The following is a 16,630-nucleotide window of genomic DNA, read 5'->3' on the forward strand; positions in this document are numbered from 1 at the left end:
ACCTCAGGGTCACCTCCATCCCCCGAAAAACAGTATTGCTCAAGCCCAGGGCGCCCTCCGGGGCCCCCTGTGCCATGGGGTCCCACAACACCAGGGTGACCTCCATCCCCCACATCACAGGGACCCCTAAACCCCGGGGTGACCTGCATCCTCCACACCTTGGGGTCTCTCAACCCCAGGCTGACTTTTGTCCCGCACACCGTGGGTTCCCCCAGGCCCAGGGTAACCTTTGCTCCCCACATGATGGGGTTCCCCCAACTCGAGGGTGACCTTCATCCCCCATACTACAGGTTCCCTCAACTCCAAGGCGATCTCTGTCCCCCACACCATGGGGTCCCCCAAGGCCAGGGTAACCTCCATCCCACAAACAGCAGTGTCCCCCAAGCCCAGGGTGACCTTTGCTCTCAATACCACAGGGTCCCCCAACTCCAGGGTGACCTCCATCCCCCACACCATGGGGTCTCTCAACCCCAGGGTGACCTCTTTCCCCCACGCCACGGGGTCCCCCAAACCCAGGGTGCCCTCCATCCACCCAGCCCCAGGGCCACCTCTGTCCCCCGTGCCGGAGCCCCCCCCCAACCAGCAGCAGAGGCAAAGGGGCTGAGGCGGGGCGAGGGGGGGCACACCGGACCCATCCCACCCCTCCAGCTCAGCCGGTCACCGGCAGTCCCCATGTCCCGCTCCCCCCGGCGCTGGTGGGGGGGGGTGGTCCCGGGAGGGGGGCGGTGGTTTGGGCCGGGGGTGGCAGCACTCACCCGTCGGCCGCGCCGTCCAGCGGGGGCTGCGCTCGTCCATGGGCTGAGCGCTGGAGGGAGCCGAGCCGAGCCGAGCCGAGCTGAGCTGAGCCGAGCCGAGCCGAGCCGAGCCTTCCCCCCCGCTGCTTCCTGCTTCCCTCGGCGCCCGCCCGCCGCCCCGGGAGCCGCACGGCTGGAGCGTGACTCACCGGGGGCCGGGCCGGGCAGGGCAGGGCCCCGACGGGGCGGGGGGGTGGGGGGGGGCCGGGGCTGGCACCTTCCCCCCGGGGAAGGGAGGGGCCGAGGGGGGGGGTCCCCCAAAAGGGATGCTCCTTTCAGATGGAGAACACCCCACCCCCGTCCCATGGGGGTCACGGGGCACCAGCGGGAAAGGTGCCCGCCCCCAAGAATTAGGGTGATGGGGAGGTGACAGCCCTGACTCCCCCCACCCCGCCCCAGCACTGCATTTGGGGGGTGACGGAGTGGAGGGCGAGGGGCGCACTGTAGGTTGGGGTGACCCAACCCCCCAAAATTGCTTGGACCTCCAAACGGGCTCTGGGACACCCCTGAGGTCAGAGGTGCCAGCCTGACCCATATCCTGACCCGTCGCGGCGAGCGCCCAGGGCAGTCCTGAGTCTGGGCCCTGCGGAGACAAGGGGTGCTCCCACCACGGCCCCCTCCGTGCACCCCGATGCCCCCTGCGCCCCCTGCGCTGGGTGTGGGACTGGGGCCAGCACCGTCCCCACCAGACAGGGACAGTGGTGGTCACCCCTGTGCCACCTCACCGTCACCCTGCGGGCTCTGCCCGCAGCTGAGTTTGGAGACACCAGTGAAACGAGCGGGGTAGGGCTCGGCCGCTCGCAAGCGGAGGAAGTTGCCAATCGTTTACCGGCCATTACAAGCCATGCCGGTCAGCTCCGCACGCCGGACAGGCTCGGCAGGCTCCAAAAGGCAGGACCCCGGCCTTCCCGGGGCAGAAGGGAGGCTCCGGTGAGGAATTCAGTCCTGGTTCTGCCAGCCATGAACTTGCAGCTCTGCTGGAGGACATGCAGGCCGCGTCGAGGACATCCAGCCATCCCCAAGCAAGCTGCCACGCCGCGACACACACCCACCCACCCGAGCCCCTTCGCGGCTCCCCCTCACCTCCGCTCCCCCTCCATCCTCCTCCTCTTCCTCCAGCGGGCCCAGCTGCCCACCACGCCGGCGCTGCCTGCGGCCTCCCCCAGCCCTTCTCGCCAGCAGCACCAGTCCTTTCTCCCCTCCGTCTCCCTTTTCCCGTTCTATTTTAAATTTTTATTGCATTCTTTTTAAAGAATACAGAGGAACAAATGCCCTTATCAGCAATTCTCACAAGGTATAAAGAGCCGCTTTTATCTCCCTGCCTTTACTAATCTAGAGCGAGCCAATGCCTGTTAATTTTTTAATTTTCCTAGTGAATGCATTTGTGGCTTTGTCAGCATCCATCCGCGCACGCACGCGCCCGCGCCCCTCCGCGTCCCAGCCCGGCAACCCCGGCATGGGATTGCCACGGTGCCGGCAGAGCAGTAGCAAGCACAGCTCATGGTTTTGCAACCACGGAAGAGTTTCACATGCCGGAAAGTCCTGTGTGTCACACGAGGACATCCTGGGATGTACCACCGGATGGGAAGCCCCAAAATCTGGTGGTACCCCTGGGGATGCCAGCCCGGCTCTGCCCGGCCGCGGCGCAGGCGGCAAGTGCTGCGGGGATGCTGCCGGAGCGGCTCCCCATCCTCTGCATGGGGATGGGTTCCTGTGCCAAGCCGGCCAGCTGTCACCGTCACCCGCTCTGGCCGAGGTCCCCACGGGGGCACAGTGGGGTTCACCTCTTCCCCCCCCCCGGGGAAGGGAGAGGGCGCAGGCTGCCCGCACACCAGGGCTGGGAGCGCCAGCAGCCGGCCGCAGTGCGCAGATGAGATGTGGCAGGCGTGTAACAAGCCATTAGTCACTGTCACCTTTGCCCGGCAGCCACTGGCAGGGTAATAAATCCCGAGCTGACTCCAGCGGGCCCGTTCCAGGCCACGGCTCCCAGCTTGCCTCCGTGCCGCTGCTGGCTGGGCTGTGAGCAGCTTGCAAATGCCTCACAGCCCCCCTACCCCGGGGGACACAGCACTTTGCGGGGTCCCAAACCCAGCCCAAACCCCCACGGGGCTGATTGACAGCTGACGTGGGCCACCATGTCCCCGGGAAGCACCCTTCCTCGGCGACACGGCGGGGGGGGTCACAACCCAACCCCCCCCTGCGGCAAGCAGCCCCCTCGCCCCATGGAGGCAGCGCTACCTGCCCCAGCTCCCTGCCCGCTCCAGCTCCCTGCGCCGCTGCACCTTGCGGTTCCCGGCTCTCCCCAGCCCAGCGCCAGGAACCGGCATCGGCGGTTGCTGCCAGATCAAAGCAGCCTGGCGTGGCACGGCACAGCACGGCGCGGCACGGCGCGCCCGCCGGGAAGGGCTGGCAAACAAGCCGGTCCAGGGAGGCGGCAGGCGGGAAGCACGCATGATACCTCTCCCAAAAATGCTGCCGCTCCTGACGGACGGGGCGGCCGAGTCCTGGGAGCCGCGGCCTGGCCCAGCCCCGGGGGCCCCCCCCAGCTCCCCAACACAGCCAGCCCAACGCCTCGGCTCTCCCTGGCGCCCGTGGCCTGACTCACGGCCTCAGGGATGGCAAGCAGGGACCGAGGTGCCATCAGGGTCACCTCCCCGGCAGCGCTGCGGGTTTCAGAGCCCCAACCCCAAACCGCTGGGCGCAAACCTTCGCCGGGAGACCCAAACCGTGGCGGCACGCCAGGCTGGCGGTGCACCCCGCAGCAGGGCAGGGGACGGTCCTCGGGGGCGGCATCCCCACACCCCCCAGCATCCCCTGGCATCACCTACTTGTGGCTCCAGCGTCCGCACCCTCCGCATCCAAAGCCGTCCGCTGGCCGATGTCTGGGGCAGCGCTGCCGCCCGTCCCTGGGCTCTCCCCGGCACTGGCCGCCCGGTGCCGGTGCTCGCCGGCAGCAGGCTTGGTGGCGGCTGTCTCGACGGTCGAAGAGGACGCCTGGAAGAGAAGCAGGACAGAGACTCAGCGCTTTTCCCTTCCCCAGCCTGAGCGCGGCAGGACCGGAGCACCACCGGCACGGGTGGGGGGCACGGGGGTGGGAACCAGGGCGCACAGACACAGGATGCTTTTGTTTTCCTGCCGGCCGGTGCACGTGGCCGGCGCGGGGAGCCGCACGCCAGCCCGCACCACGGGGCTACAGCTGGATCTGGCCGATGGCTCCCAGCGTGGCCAGACAAGAAAGGCTGGAGGGGGGGGAGAGGACATGAATCAAAGCGGCGTCCCCTTGCTCGCTGGCGGCAGCTGGCCGGTTAGGCAGCTCCTGATTACTCAACCGGGCAGTGTTTACTCGAGATCAACAACCCCCCCATCGCCATCCCTGCCTGGCGGGCAAGGCGAACATGCCACAGGGATGGGGACGGCGTTGCCGCTGTTTCTCGCTCGGTTTGGGGACCCTGACCCCGGGTGTCCCTGGGTGCTGCTGTGGCCCCCGTGTTTGTTGTAGCTGTCACCCTCCTGCGTCAGGCATGCCCAGGCACACAGCTTGGGCTGTCGCCGCTTCTATTTATCTTTAATGAAGCGACAGCCAGCGACGTCGCACACATCCCGGCACCGCCACGCTGCTCTGGGACAGGCACACGGACAACCCAGCCCTGGGTCCAAGCTGGTTCCCGGGATGCTGCACCCACCCCAGGCATGGCAGGATGCAGGTGACGTCCACTCCTGCCATAGAGGACACCCATAGGGACACCCGGCTCCCAGTTTGGGGACATGAGGGTCAGGGTTCCAGCACAGCGAGGATTTTAAGCTGATCCCATTTTTCTCAGCATTAGCCCTATAAACATGGAGAGCCAAAGCGAGATGGATGGTAGGTGAGTTTTTTGCTGGGAAGCCCTTAGACTCAATGAGCCACGCACGCGAGCGGACATATAAATTTACCGTTCGCTTCCTGGAAAGGTTTAATTTATGGAATCCATATGGCAGCGCCGCACAACCGCGAGTGCTCGGCATATCCTGAGAGTCCTCGAGTGCCACCACGTACCGGCTCCAACTGGCGGGGTGCCACCGGCTGCCCCGGCAATGGCGGGATGCTCTTCTCTTTCCCAATGATTAACAGAAGATGATGTTCACAGTGGGCAGGGGACAAGCCCAGGGACCAGTCCCCCTCCCCAAAAGCTCGGCGCAGGATCCCTGGAGATGGCAGGGATATCCCTCTGGGGTCCCAGGACAGATGCCATGCCCTGCTCCTCCTCCCAGGGCAATGCCACAGGCAGCAGCAGGCAGCAATCCCCTACCTGTGGGCATGGGAAAGGGCTGGGGCACACTTTGATACCCGGAGCAACTAATCATTAATTAGCATTAATCATCCCCCGTCACTCGTCACAGCAGCATTGGGCAAGATGTAGTCAGGGAGCGGCGAGTTGGGCCGGGGTCGCGGCGGGGAAGGTGGATTTTGGCAGCGGTTGACAGGTCAAGGCTGGCACCCTCCTGCTCCCCAGGGAGCCCCAGCAGCACCCCAGACCCCAACCCACCATCAGCCCCACGCCGGTGGCAGCCCACAGCCCCCACCACTTTCATTTTCCTGCCAGGGGATGCTGAGATGCAAAAGCACCAGAGGCGGGTCCCACCTGCCCAAGGGGCAGCCAGGATCCATCCCCCATCCCTGCCCATGCCCCCTGGGACCCCCCAGGCAGCAGCCGGAGCCAGCACGGAGCACCGGCCGCCTCCTTGCTTTAACTTCACCCAGCGCTATCTGTCAGCAAATCATCCCCGGTTACACAGATAAGGAATAATTGATGCAAAGGAGCCATCTGTTTGCGAACACGGAATATCTGCTCAATTAGGAGGGATCTGTCCACCCAGATAAAGCATCGAGGCAGCCCCTCAGAGGGGGGGGGGGCCTTCCTCCCCAACCACGTCCTCAAAGACTCACCCCCAATTAGAGGCGAGTGGGTTGATTTGGGTGCTAATTTGCTCAGCAGCACCCCAAGGCGCTCAGGCAGACGCCAGGAAGGAAGGGTGCTCTGTCACCAAGTGCCAAAATTCAAGGGGAGGGCTGACATCCCCCCCCACACCCCACCACGGCGATGCTCAGCCTGGCCCAGCCTGGGGCTCGGGGAGATGCACGTCCCCACGGGTGAAGAGAGGGGACCAGCTGGCTGCACCTGCCAAATGGTGCTGAGCTGAGGCCGGCCCGCTCATTGCATGAGTGGCTGCCTGCAGAAACGCACCGAGGCAGCATGCACATGGACAGAGGAACTCAGGGACTGCAACAGCTCTGCAGCACACACCGGCTGTGCCCAGCCCCAGCGGGGAACCAGGGCCACAGGGCATCACCCTGGGCAGTGTCTGGGTCCAAGGTAGCTGTGCAACAAGGTGACATCAATGTCACATCATTACGCGATGTTATTAACATGGGAAAAATTGAGCTTGCACGCAGGCAAGGGCTGCAAGCCAGGGGAGGTGGGCAGGGATGGCAGGGCAGCTCCACAGGTGACAAAACCAGGGGAGAAAAGGTTCCAACAGGAGCTGGCACAGATGGCCCCACGGCACGGTGCTCCCACAAAACCCCGTGTGGCATCTGCCTCTGTCTCTGTAGGTCCCCGGTACAAAGGCGAGCTCAAGCAGGGTCAAAACACAGCTGGTGGCCTCGAGGGACAGGCACAGAAAGGCACTGCTAGACCCTGTGTCACCCGTGTTCCCCACCACGGGCATGGCAGCACCACGGTGCCCCACCGGCCCTCGGCTCGGTGCCCAGGGCAGGCAGCTTCGCAGCCAGGGCACACGATGGCAGCAAGGGCAGGGAGCAGTGTCCCTGCGTCCGTCTCTCCCCGCCAAGGGCACATTCCTCCTGCTCCTGTCACGGGGATAAATACCTGCCACGGCACTCGGCTCTCCCCCCGGCCCCGGCTTCAGGACGGCGGTGACGGAGCGGGAAAGCAAAGGGCCGCAGTGGCTCTCTGGTGAGGGATCCGGCACGCAGGCGGCGTCACCGGCGCGTTTCCTGTGCCTTCGGGACACCAGAAAACGCGGCTTCCCCGTTCCACCTCCCCTGTGCCTCGCCTGCCGCCGGGGCGGGCTGCAGCACCTGCAGCGGCGATGCCGCCCACGGCGTGCCATGGGCACAGCAAAGCCCACCCCACCCCGGGAGCATCGCACCCGCACAGCCCCAGCCTCCACCCTCCCGGGTGGCAGCACCCTGGAAAGTCCCCATGCTCCCGGCAGCCAGGGCACCGGGGGTGGATGGGGTGACGGTGCTTTGCCTCTTGGCTGGCACCACCACGGCAGGGCGGCGGGCACGGAGCCCGGCAAGCACCGGCACAGCTGCACCAGCAATGGTTTTTGGCACAGCCTGCGTGCAAGCTCCTGTGAGCGAGCGAGGGCCGAGGTGGGGAGGATGCTCGGCCCGAGGGGCCGCATCCTGCACCTCCCGGGGGATTGCAGAGAGCTGGCTGCAGGAGGAGCCTTGGCATGGGGGGAGCAGCGCACCCCAGCACCCAACTGCAAGGCTGGAGGGGGACAAGACCCCGCCACTTCCCATCGCCCTGCTTCCCCCCGGGCCTGCGAGGCAGCCCTCAAAATAAAAGGTGGTTTTGGAGTGTTTAGGGCTGCGGCAAGCAGGCTTCCCGCAGCTCCCTTTGTCAGTGAGGCTGCCAAGCCCCCCGACTCACGCTGGGGCTTTATCGCCTCCGCCACAGGCACAGCCCCTGCAGCATGTTCACCCAGGCAGTTTCAGCTGCTCTTCCCTCCAGGAAGCCTTTGCCTTCTCCATCATCTTCCTCCTCCTCCTCCTCGAGTCCTGAAACCAGAGGGTTTTCCCCCACACAAGCAGGCTGTGCCTGGAGACCCGGTGCGGCAGGGGTCCCCGCCGGCGGCACGGCTCAGCGCCCTGTGGGTCCCTGCCACCCCGTTGGGTGCCCACAGGAGGGGCGGTGGCTGGATCCGCACATCCCCGCCGCCACCGTGTTTAAAGTTTCTCAGCCGTGTTTGCTGGCGGAAAGTTGGAACCTGCAATTACAGCTGTGCTAACCCCTCATTAAAAAGGGGAAGGGGGGGAGAAAAAAAATGGGAAAGAAACAAAAGGCTCCAGAGAGAGACACAGCGCCGTTAACCCTTCCCAAGCCAGGGATGTGCCCAGCCCAGGTGGTCCCCTCCGGCAAATTAATACGGTCGTGGGGACGCGTTGCACGGTGGCGGGAAGCTGGCGGTGACACTGTGTGCCGGGGGTCAGTCCATCCCCACAGCCGTGGGTACCGCTGCTCAACCAGATCCCCCCTCCGGGTCCCGGTGCAGCGGCGAAGCTGGCTGTGCCGCGGCATGGCCCAGCCCGCCGGCGGCGCCCGCGTGGGCACGGCTGCGGCTGTGCCGGAGCCGTTTGTCACGGCGAGGCTGCGGTTCCTGCTCGCTCTCCAGCAGCGACACCGTGACGCCTGCTGCAGGAGCCCACACAATATGTTCGCACTCATCTCGCAGCTGCCCCCAGACAGCCCGAGGTGCCGCGCTCCTCCCCGGCGCGGGGGCCGGTGTGTGCCGGCAGAGCCACGACGCGCCGGCGAGCCCAGGCGGGGACCGGCAGCGGGGCAGGCAGGGATGGAGGGGGCTGGACAGGCAGCGCCAGAGACTGCGGTCAAGCTGGATGCCACATGGGTAGATGATGCTGGAAACGCCGCCGGCACCACGAAAAGATGCACCCGCAACCCCCCCCCCGTCCCGTGCCCGAGCGCCCTGACCCAGGGGCCAGGCTGTGCTACGAGCCTGGGGGACACCAGGCAGGGGGAAAGGCCTGACCCTGACCCCTGTGTCACCACAGCCCCCCCTGCACTGCGCCGGCAAAGCAGGTTTGCAACCACCCACCACCGGCATGGCGGAGGAAGCTCCCGGCGGAAGCGGGTGCAGCACCGCCCCACTCACTGCTGCTTTTGGGGTGGAGCACGGCGGCCTCCAGGACCCCGTCCCCAGCAAGGGCCTGACCCTGCCGCTACCCCAGCGTGGCCACATCCCCCCCCTTGTGCCCCCATTCCCAGGGAGCAGCAGGTCCCTGCGTCACCCACCCTCCGCCCCCCCCCCCCCCCCCCAAGCGACACCATCTCACCCGCTGCGGCCGCAGCGGCTCTGACAGCCAGCTAACGAGCTGCAGGCAGCAATTTGGGTTATATATAGCCCCAAAGTGACTGCATCTAATTGCTCCAGCACGCACCGGCCCCGCCGCGGGGTCTGGGTGCTGGGCACAGAGGCATGGGGCAGGCGGCACGTGCTCTGTCCCCCCACGCCGGCCGTCACCCCACGTGACCCACCGGGCCCCCCGAGGCTGGCAGGGCGAGAGCATCGCCCCATCCCACGCTGGCCCCAGGAAGCAGGGCTGTTCTTGCTGGCTTTGTGCCGGGCCATAAGCGGCTTTGGCTAAAGCTGCCGTCCCAGCCCGTCCCAGCCAGGGGCCCTAAGGAGCTTTTGTCCCCTCTCATTAAGGGGTTTCAGCCGGGGGGCCATGGGGTGCAGCACCCGGCACCCCCTCACTGCAGCCCGCAGGCTCCGGCCAGCTGCTCCGGCAGCCCGGGGAGGGAGGGATGGATGGAAGGAGGGAGGTGGTCCTGCCGCCGGCCCCCATCCCTTTGTGGCAGCCCCCGTCCCCTCGCAGCAGCTGCCAGGCGAGGCGGCGAGCACGCAGATGCGGCCGGGAGGGGTGGCGGGGTGGGATGGGGGGGGGTGGGGGTGTCCCCCACTGCGGCTCCCCACGCCAGCAGGGCGAGAGGCGGCCCCCGCGCGCAGCCGCCGGCGGGGAGGGGAGCCGGAGCCGAAATTGTTTGCCAGCTTCCTCGAGACGGCACAATGGAGGGCGCGCAGGCGGATCCGGGGTCAGGGGTGAGAGCAGCAATAAGTGGTTTATGCCTTTTGTGAAGAGGCTGAACTGACAGCTCGCTGGATTAACAAAGACGTCCTCTGTTCCCGGGCAGGTCATGTGGAAAGCGCTGCGCCGACCCCTGTCACTTCTTTTTTTTGCAAGAACAGACATTTGTTCGCCAGCAAGCGGGGAGGTGATGGAGGGGGAGGCGGGGGCCGCGCAGCCGCTCGCTCCCGGCTTTCCTCAACTCCTCCGGGGCTCTGGGCGTGGGGATTGGCAGCCGCTCGCTGCTCCAGCAGCCCCGGCCGCACCGCGTCCCCCTCCGTGCCTCAGTTGCCCCAAGTTGTGGGATGAGCCATGGCTGGTGGCGATGCATGAGGCCCTGGGGGATGCCAGCACCTCCACCCCACCACCCGGGCGGTGCTGGGTCCTGTGCCACCCCGCTTCCACACCGAGACCAACCCCGTGCTTGCCACCCTGTCACCCCAGAGCCAGGCTGGGCTGAGCAGGACGGGACCCGCGCCCTGCTCAGTGTCAGAGCAGCCCCCATCCCACTGTGGGGACACACAGCCCTTGCCTACACCTGCCGGTCCCTGCCAGGGTGGAAAATGTTCCCCCCACACTGCTTTCAAGGCAGGGAAACTGAGGCAGGGAAGGATGTGAGCATCCTGCCCGTGCACGGAGAGCAGGGCTGGCAGCAGCACCTCCACTGCTGGCACTGAAAGGGGAGCTGGCCCTGCAGAGAACCACCAGCCCTCTCAAATCCGCAAGGATTTCCCCAAGACTGCGCAGCACAGTGCCAACACCACCATCATTAGACTCCAGAGTAAACAGCTGAAATAGTGCCATTCCACACTGAGACAAACTACCCTGGCCAGAGCAGTGACCCTCTGGCCTGGGCTGTCCCTGCAGCTCCCATCTCCCTCCACACCACAGCCCCGGCTCCAGACCACCGCTGCCTGTGTCTCCCCAGGAGTAGGGGGCCCCAGGCCAGGAGGGGAGGGATGCAGCCAACTGCAGAGCAGGACCTGGACCTAAATTCTGCAGAGACCACACGGGACATGCTGCTGCTCAGCCCCGGGACCCTGCTCCGTCCCCCACACTCCCCATCTTGGGGATACCATGACCCTGCAAGCTGTCACGGTGCCCAGCACACCCACCTCCAGCTCCGGAGCTGCCAGGCAGTCTGCGGCCGCAGTCCCCTCCCTGCCACCCTAAATCCTTGCGTCCTCTCCCCGCCACCCTAAATACCTGCTGCAGGGAGAGGTGACTGCCCCAAGGGGCTTTTCACTCTGGAAAATCCCACCCGCCCCACAGCGGCTCATGTTTTCGGGGCATTCCGACAAGTGCAAAGCCCCATGGCGTGCACGGGGCAAACTGAGGCAGGGAAGAGCAGCCAGGACAGTGCAAGGCTGAGCAGGGGGATGGCACCGTGTGAGAGGACCCCATCCAACTCAAGGAGGGGCATGTTACGGCAATCACATGCATGGCAAAAGCCCTCGCCTGCTTCAGCACGGGTCCCGGCGAGTGCCACACGCCGGCCAGGCAATCAGCTTGCGACGCAGTGGCATTAAAGCCTCAATCATCCCTCCCCCCCCCACCCCGTGTCCCCCTTCTTTATCCAGCCGGGCAGCTTAGCGTGCCGGTTCTCAGCTCCTGCCTGCCATCTAAAGACGGACTTACCACCAGGTCCGGCGCTTCGTTAAGCCGCAGATTAAACGCGCACCATCTGCAAGGGGAAACTTTAATGCAGGATAATACCTGCCGCACACAGGCTGCCGTGTCACCGCGCGCCCCGGGCATGCCAGGCGGGTGGGCACAAAGCCCCTCCGTGGCACGAAGTCCCTTAGCGGCACGATGCTCCTCAGCGGGGATTTCGAGGGCTTTGCATGTGCGAGTGGTACCCAGGCTGGATGTCCCCATCCTCCCCGCTGTCCCCTCCCGCCACAGCCCCACAACGACCCACATCTGGCTGCGGTTGGAGCTGCAGCCCCAACCAGCCCCCTACTCACCAGCCCCTGTGTCCCCCCTGGGGCAGCCGCCCCCAGGCAGGGGACACCCAGGCGCTCAGGGTGTTCCCACCTGGTTAATTACTTTAAGTGATTACGAGTTACTTCATCAGGACAGCGGATTAGACCCTGCAGCCAGGAGCTGTCTTCCCCCACAGCCCTCCCTCCTCCCCCAGCAGACAGCATGGCAGGGGGGATCCTGCCCTGTCCCCATTTTTAGGAGCAAATCCCACCTCTCCAACCCCACAAAGTTGGCCCAGGTGCCCTCTGCCCCCTCCAGCTTGGCAAAGCCCCCAGGGATGCCCAGGCCAGCAGCATCACCCAGGGCACTGCAGGGATGTGGGGCTGCCCCTAGTGATGGGGGGGACAGAGCTAGGCTGAGCATCCGGTGGAGATGGGAGGGATGTCGGGTACCACTCAGCAGGGAGGAGGGATGCTGGCAGGGGACAACGCACCCCAAAGGCAAGTGGAGGAGGACGGGGCAGCCGCCTGCCGACTCAGCGCGCCGATGAATTACACCGGATTACAGGTCCCTGCTCAGGTCAGCGGGGAAAGGAGCCAAGGAGGCTTTCCGCCTCCTGGCCTGCTCCTGCTGGAGAATTTACGGCCAGGACTCCACGACGGGCTGAGTAATTAGTGCCGGGAGGGAAATGGCTGAATCAGCACCCAACAGTCAGCACCAAAGGGATGGAGCTGGAGGTGGGGGGATCACGCAGCCCTGAGCTGAGGGGGGCTGTGGGACTGACAGCAGCATCCCATCCCTGAGCTGCTCCTCTGGGACCAGCTCTGGCCCAGCATCTCATCTCTGAGTCGGTCCCTCGAGGTGTCACTTTGGGAACGCTCCAGCAAACAGCCCCGGGATGCAGCTATGGCACGCAAAAGCCCCCCCATCCCCATTCCGCTCACTTAAACACAAACGTCACTCTGGTCCTCCCTTCACAGCCTGGAGAGAGGTGCTGCATCCTCATGATGCTCAAGCCCCGGGATGCCCAAGCATCCATCCAGCCGTGCCCGGGCAGCCCTCGGGCCTTCGCGGCTGCCATCGATTTACCAGGGTTGGGAGCGGCAGGGCTGGCTCCCCGGCAGAGCCAGCCCCTGCTCTGCGGCTGATTACAGCCATTTCCCTGCCCGTTCCCCCTCCCCGCTGTCTGCCTCCTGCCTCCGTCTGCTGCCTGGTTTTACGAGGGCCATTTCCAAGAGGTCGCTGGAAATAGATTTTTATCACCTCGTGATAAATATCGTTTACGGTGACATTACTGCTTGGAGCAGCCATGCGGAGGAGGGAGGAGAGGCGGGCAGGCGGACGCCCGCTTGCAGCCCCCAGCTCCGTGGGGCACCAGCGGGGCCCCTTCTTGTCCCTGTCCCCATCCCCGCAGGTTCGGGCAGCGCCAAACCCTGACACCATCCATCTACCCGGGCAGCACGAACAGAGGGAGCCGCATCATTAGCCCCGCGCGCCATTAAGCACTTAAAAAGCCATAGGAATAAGCTGCGCCATTAGCTGACAAGTGAGCTGGGAGGGGAGGGATGCGCGGCGGGGGGAGCTGAGCGTGGACTGGGGAATCTCACCAGCCTACATGCTGCAGGATGCCCACAAACCCCCTGGGAGAGACACTGTGGTCTCCCAAGAGCTCCAGTGTGCCCAGGAAGCAGGGGCAGAACAGTCCGCTCCCACACACAGCTCCAGGATGGAAAATCAGGGGCTTTCAGAGCTGACACATCACTTCTGCAGGGGTGAAGCCACCAGGCACCTCTCCAGAGGGACTTTTTGGCAGGACAGGGAGAACCGGCTCCCTGCTCATCCCATCCAAGCCTGCTCTGGTCAGGCTCTGATTTAGGGTTGGAGTTGGTGCAGAGAAAAGCCACCGCTGGGCTGAGAACTGCAAACTCGTGACAGCTGTGGCACCAGCCCCGGGTGTTGCAGCCCCAGGGTGTTGCAACCCCGCGCAGAGGTGATCTGGAGGCCCAGGGGAGCACGGGTCCTGCCCCGGCCGAGCCTGCAGGCAGGACGGCTGCCAAGCCGTGCCCACAGGCAGCTGCCTCTGGAAAAAGGGCACGGCGGCGGGCAGGGGGCCAAGGCCAACCCGCTGCCCGCGCCAGCCCCGCCACACACAGCGCCGGGGGCCAGCCAGCCACCCCCGGGGTGGGGGAGGGAACAATCTCCTCTTTCACCAGCGCTGAGGAGGGGGGGGGTGTCACCTGCAGGGACGGAGCCACGGTCCCCAGGGTGCCCCCCGTGCAGGGCAGCCCCGCAAAAGCAGGGGCTCAGAGCAGCAGCGAGCCTCGCCGCAGCGCCGGCAGGGAGAGCTAGCCTACAACACCCGGCAAAGAGCAACCCTCGCCTGCGGGCAGAGAGCGTGGCAACGCCAGCCTGTGCCAAGAATCCTGCTTTCCCTCCCCAGCCCCGGCACTGGCTCCCTTGGGCAAGCTGCCTCCTGCCCCGCTGCCTCAGTTTCCCCAGCACCCAGGAGTCCCCAGGGATGCCAGGGACACGGGCAGGGGGCGGGCAGCCATGGCGGGGGCGAGCCCAGCACCGTGTCCCGGCTCCTTCTTGCGACACGCGGTGCAAACCCGCCGCGGCGCGAAGCCTCGGCGTCTCGTTTGGCAAGCGGCCCCGCGGCGTGGGGCCAGGAGGGAGGGAGAGAGCGGGGGCTTTGTATGAGGATGGGCCCCGGCGAGACAGCGGCAGCGGCCACCTGCCGCGAGCCGCCGCGGTGGCACGGCCCCTCCTCTGTTCCCCACAGCCGGCGGGTGGAAAACAACCCCGAAAAAGGCCAACAGGCCACCCCGGTGGCACAGCGGGCTGCGTGGGGACAGCCAGCCCCAAATGCAAGGACGTGGGGTGTCAGTGGACTGGTGTCCACCCTGTCCCACCCTCCCCAGCAGGGGTGTCACCTCGCTGCCAGGACGCGTGCGTGGGTCAGTGGTCACTGCCCCCGTGCCACTGACCCTGCTGAGGCCACGCCAGCAGCTGGCACTGTCCCCCGGTGCCACATCCCACCCCAGGGCATGGGGGTCCCCCAGCCTCTGCATCCCCTTGCAGCCCCCGGGGACGAGGTGTCCCTTGTCCGCCCCCAGAGACCCCCAGAGCAGGCACCACACTTGGGATACCCCGCAGCAGGACACGTGCCGAGCCAGCTACCTCCGGCAAGCATGAAAGGGAGTTTGTTCACCTGGCGAGCGGCTCGGTGGCCCTCGGGGCCAGCCCCTGCCACCACCTCGTGGCTCCCGGCACGCAGGAGCCGCTACTGGAGCCAGCACACCCTGGCAGGGCCACCTCCCCAGCGGTCGCGGTGACCTTACGTGTCGCTGCAGAGAGAGCCCGTGCTCTGCCGCCAGCCCAGCGCTTGGCCCGGCACACGGCTTCTGCAGCCAAGGCAGGCTGGCGGCTTGGCACCCACCCTGCCTGCCGCCTGCCCGCAGCTCCCACCCCGCATCCGCCCTCCTCTCCCCCCGGGGCTGGCAGGGAGGCGGGCAGCACCCCTAGGAGGTGCAGACAGACAGACAGCAAGACCACAGACCCCTACGCGCGCTGCCCCAAGCCCCGGGGTGGAGGTTTGGGCATCCCCTGCCCATGCCAGGACCTGGCAAAGCCTGGGTGCAGGCAGCCCTGCAGGGATGCTGCCTGGCGCTGCCTGCTCCCAGGGCCACCCAGCTCCGAGCATCCCTCGGGGACAGACGGCTCCAACCTCAGCGCACCCAGCCGAGCACCCTGGGGGTCAGAGTGGGGGAGGAAATTTGTCCCCCATCACCCACAAACAGAGCCTCGCAGAGCTGCCAGGGAGGCAGCAGCCATGTGGACCAAACCCCTTCACCCCCCTCCCAAGCACCGCTGCCCCCCAAGAAGCCAGACCCGACTCCCCCGAGGATGAGCGCATGTGCTATAGCCATGGGGCAGCCCCTCAGTTGGGGTGCCCACCCCCCCCGTGCACCCCCGGAGAGCTGCGCACGGGCCTACTGGGGTGCAGAAAGACCATTTTGCCTTTTTTTTTTTAAATATAAAATAAACTCCATCAGCGGAGGGAGCCCGGCCCACCAGCACTGAGCAAAGTTTGCAGCAAGTTGCGTGGAAGCCCCCCCCCGGGGTGCTCACGGCAGGTCAGGGTACCGCGGGGGTCCCACCGCTGAGCACACCCCCCCCATCATGTGCTCACACCCCCCCGCAGCAGGGGCAGCCCCCCGGCCACCCCCCCGCACCTCGGGACCCTCACCCACCCAAAACCTCGCTGTGGGGTGGGAAGGGGGGGGCACGCAACAAGTCCAGGGAGGGGGTTAGACCCTCCCACACCACCCCGCACCCCCCCAGCAAGGACCCCCCCGGGCTGGCGCGGTACCCCCCCCATACAGGGATGGGGGGTGGGGGGGAGGTACAGGCAGCTGCCTGCCCTGCACCTACCTGTGCGGCAGCGGCGGGCGCGGTGGCGGGGTGCGGGCAGGAGCGGTGACCCCACGCAGCCCCGCCGGCGGCAGCGAGCGGGAGGAGGCAGCGCCGCGCACACGCACACGCACGATCAAATCCCGAGCCGCCGGGCGAGAGGCGGCGGGGGCGGGGGGGGGCACGGTGGGGAAGGGGATGGGGCGGTTAAAGATGGGGGGGGGGTCAGGGAAATTAATAACCGAGAAAAAGGCACTTACCCCCTCCCCGGGGCTCGCCCCCGTGCCGCGGGGGTGGCTGGAGGGTGGCGCTGGGGAGGATGGGGGGGATCAAAGGCTGGGGGGTGGGGGGGTCTCGCCAGCCCCCGCTGCCTGCCACAACAAAGAGCCAGACACAACAAAAGCAGCATATGGCCAGAGCCGCGCGGGGCTGTAAATTAAACATAAAGGGAAGATTAGATAATTAATGAGCGCTCCCGGGCCGGCCTCGGGGGGAGGGGGCTGCCTGCTGCGGGGAGCCCTTGGCCCGACGGGGAAAGGGGGGGTGGGGGTGGTGACACGGCCCCGGGAGCGCAGGGGGGCCGGGGGGGGGGGGTCGGGGGGGCACCTGTTGGGAGGGG

At 66.3% G+C, this 16,630-nt stretch overlaps 1 protein-coding gene across 4 annotated transcripts in view; it reads right to left on the reverse strand.

Annotated features, from left to right (window-relative positions):
- GSE1 (Gse1 coiled-coil protein) overlaps positions 1-16,630 on the reverse strand; it is a 105,237-nt gene that overhangs the window by 64,349 nt on the left and 24,258 nt on the right. For 3 of the 4 annotated variants that reach the window (XM_064459704.1, XM_064459705.1, XM_064459709.1), the window contains one exon: positions 3,623-3,788. In XM_064459704.1, coding sequence (XP_064315774.1) covers positions 3,623-3,788 — 166 coding nt within the window. Of the gene's footprint in view, positions 1-755; positions 925-3,622; positions 3,789-16,630 lie in introns of those variants that run through there. The other variant, XM_064459707.1, reaches the window with a different exon arrangement.

Source organism: Phalacrocorax carbo, chromosome 8 (assembly GCF_963921805.1).
Source record: "Phalacrocorax carbo chromosome 8, bPhaCar2.1, whole genome shotgun sequence".
In the NCBI taxonomy this organism is placed as follows: Eukaryota; Metazoa; Chordata; class Aves; order Suliformes; family Phalacrocoracidae; genus Phalacrocorax; species Phalacrocorax carbo.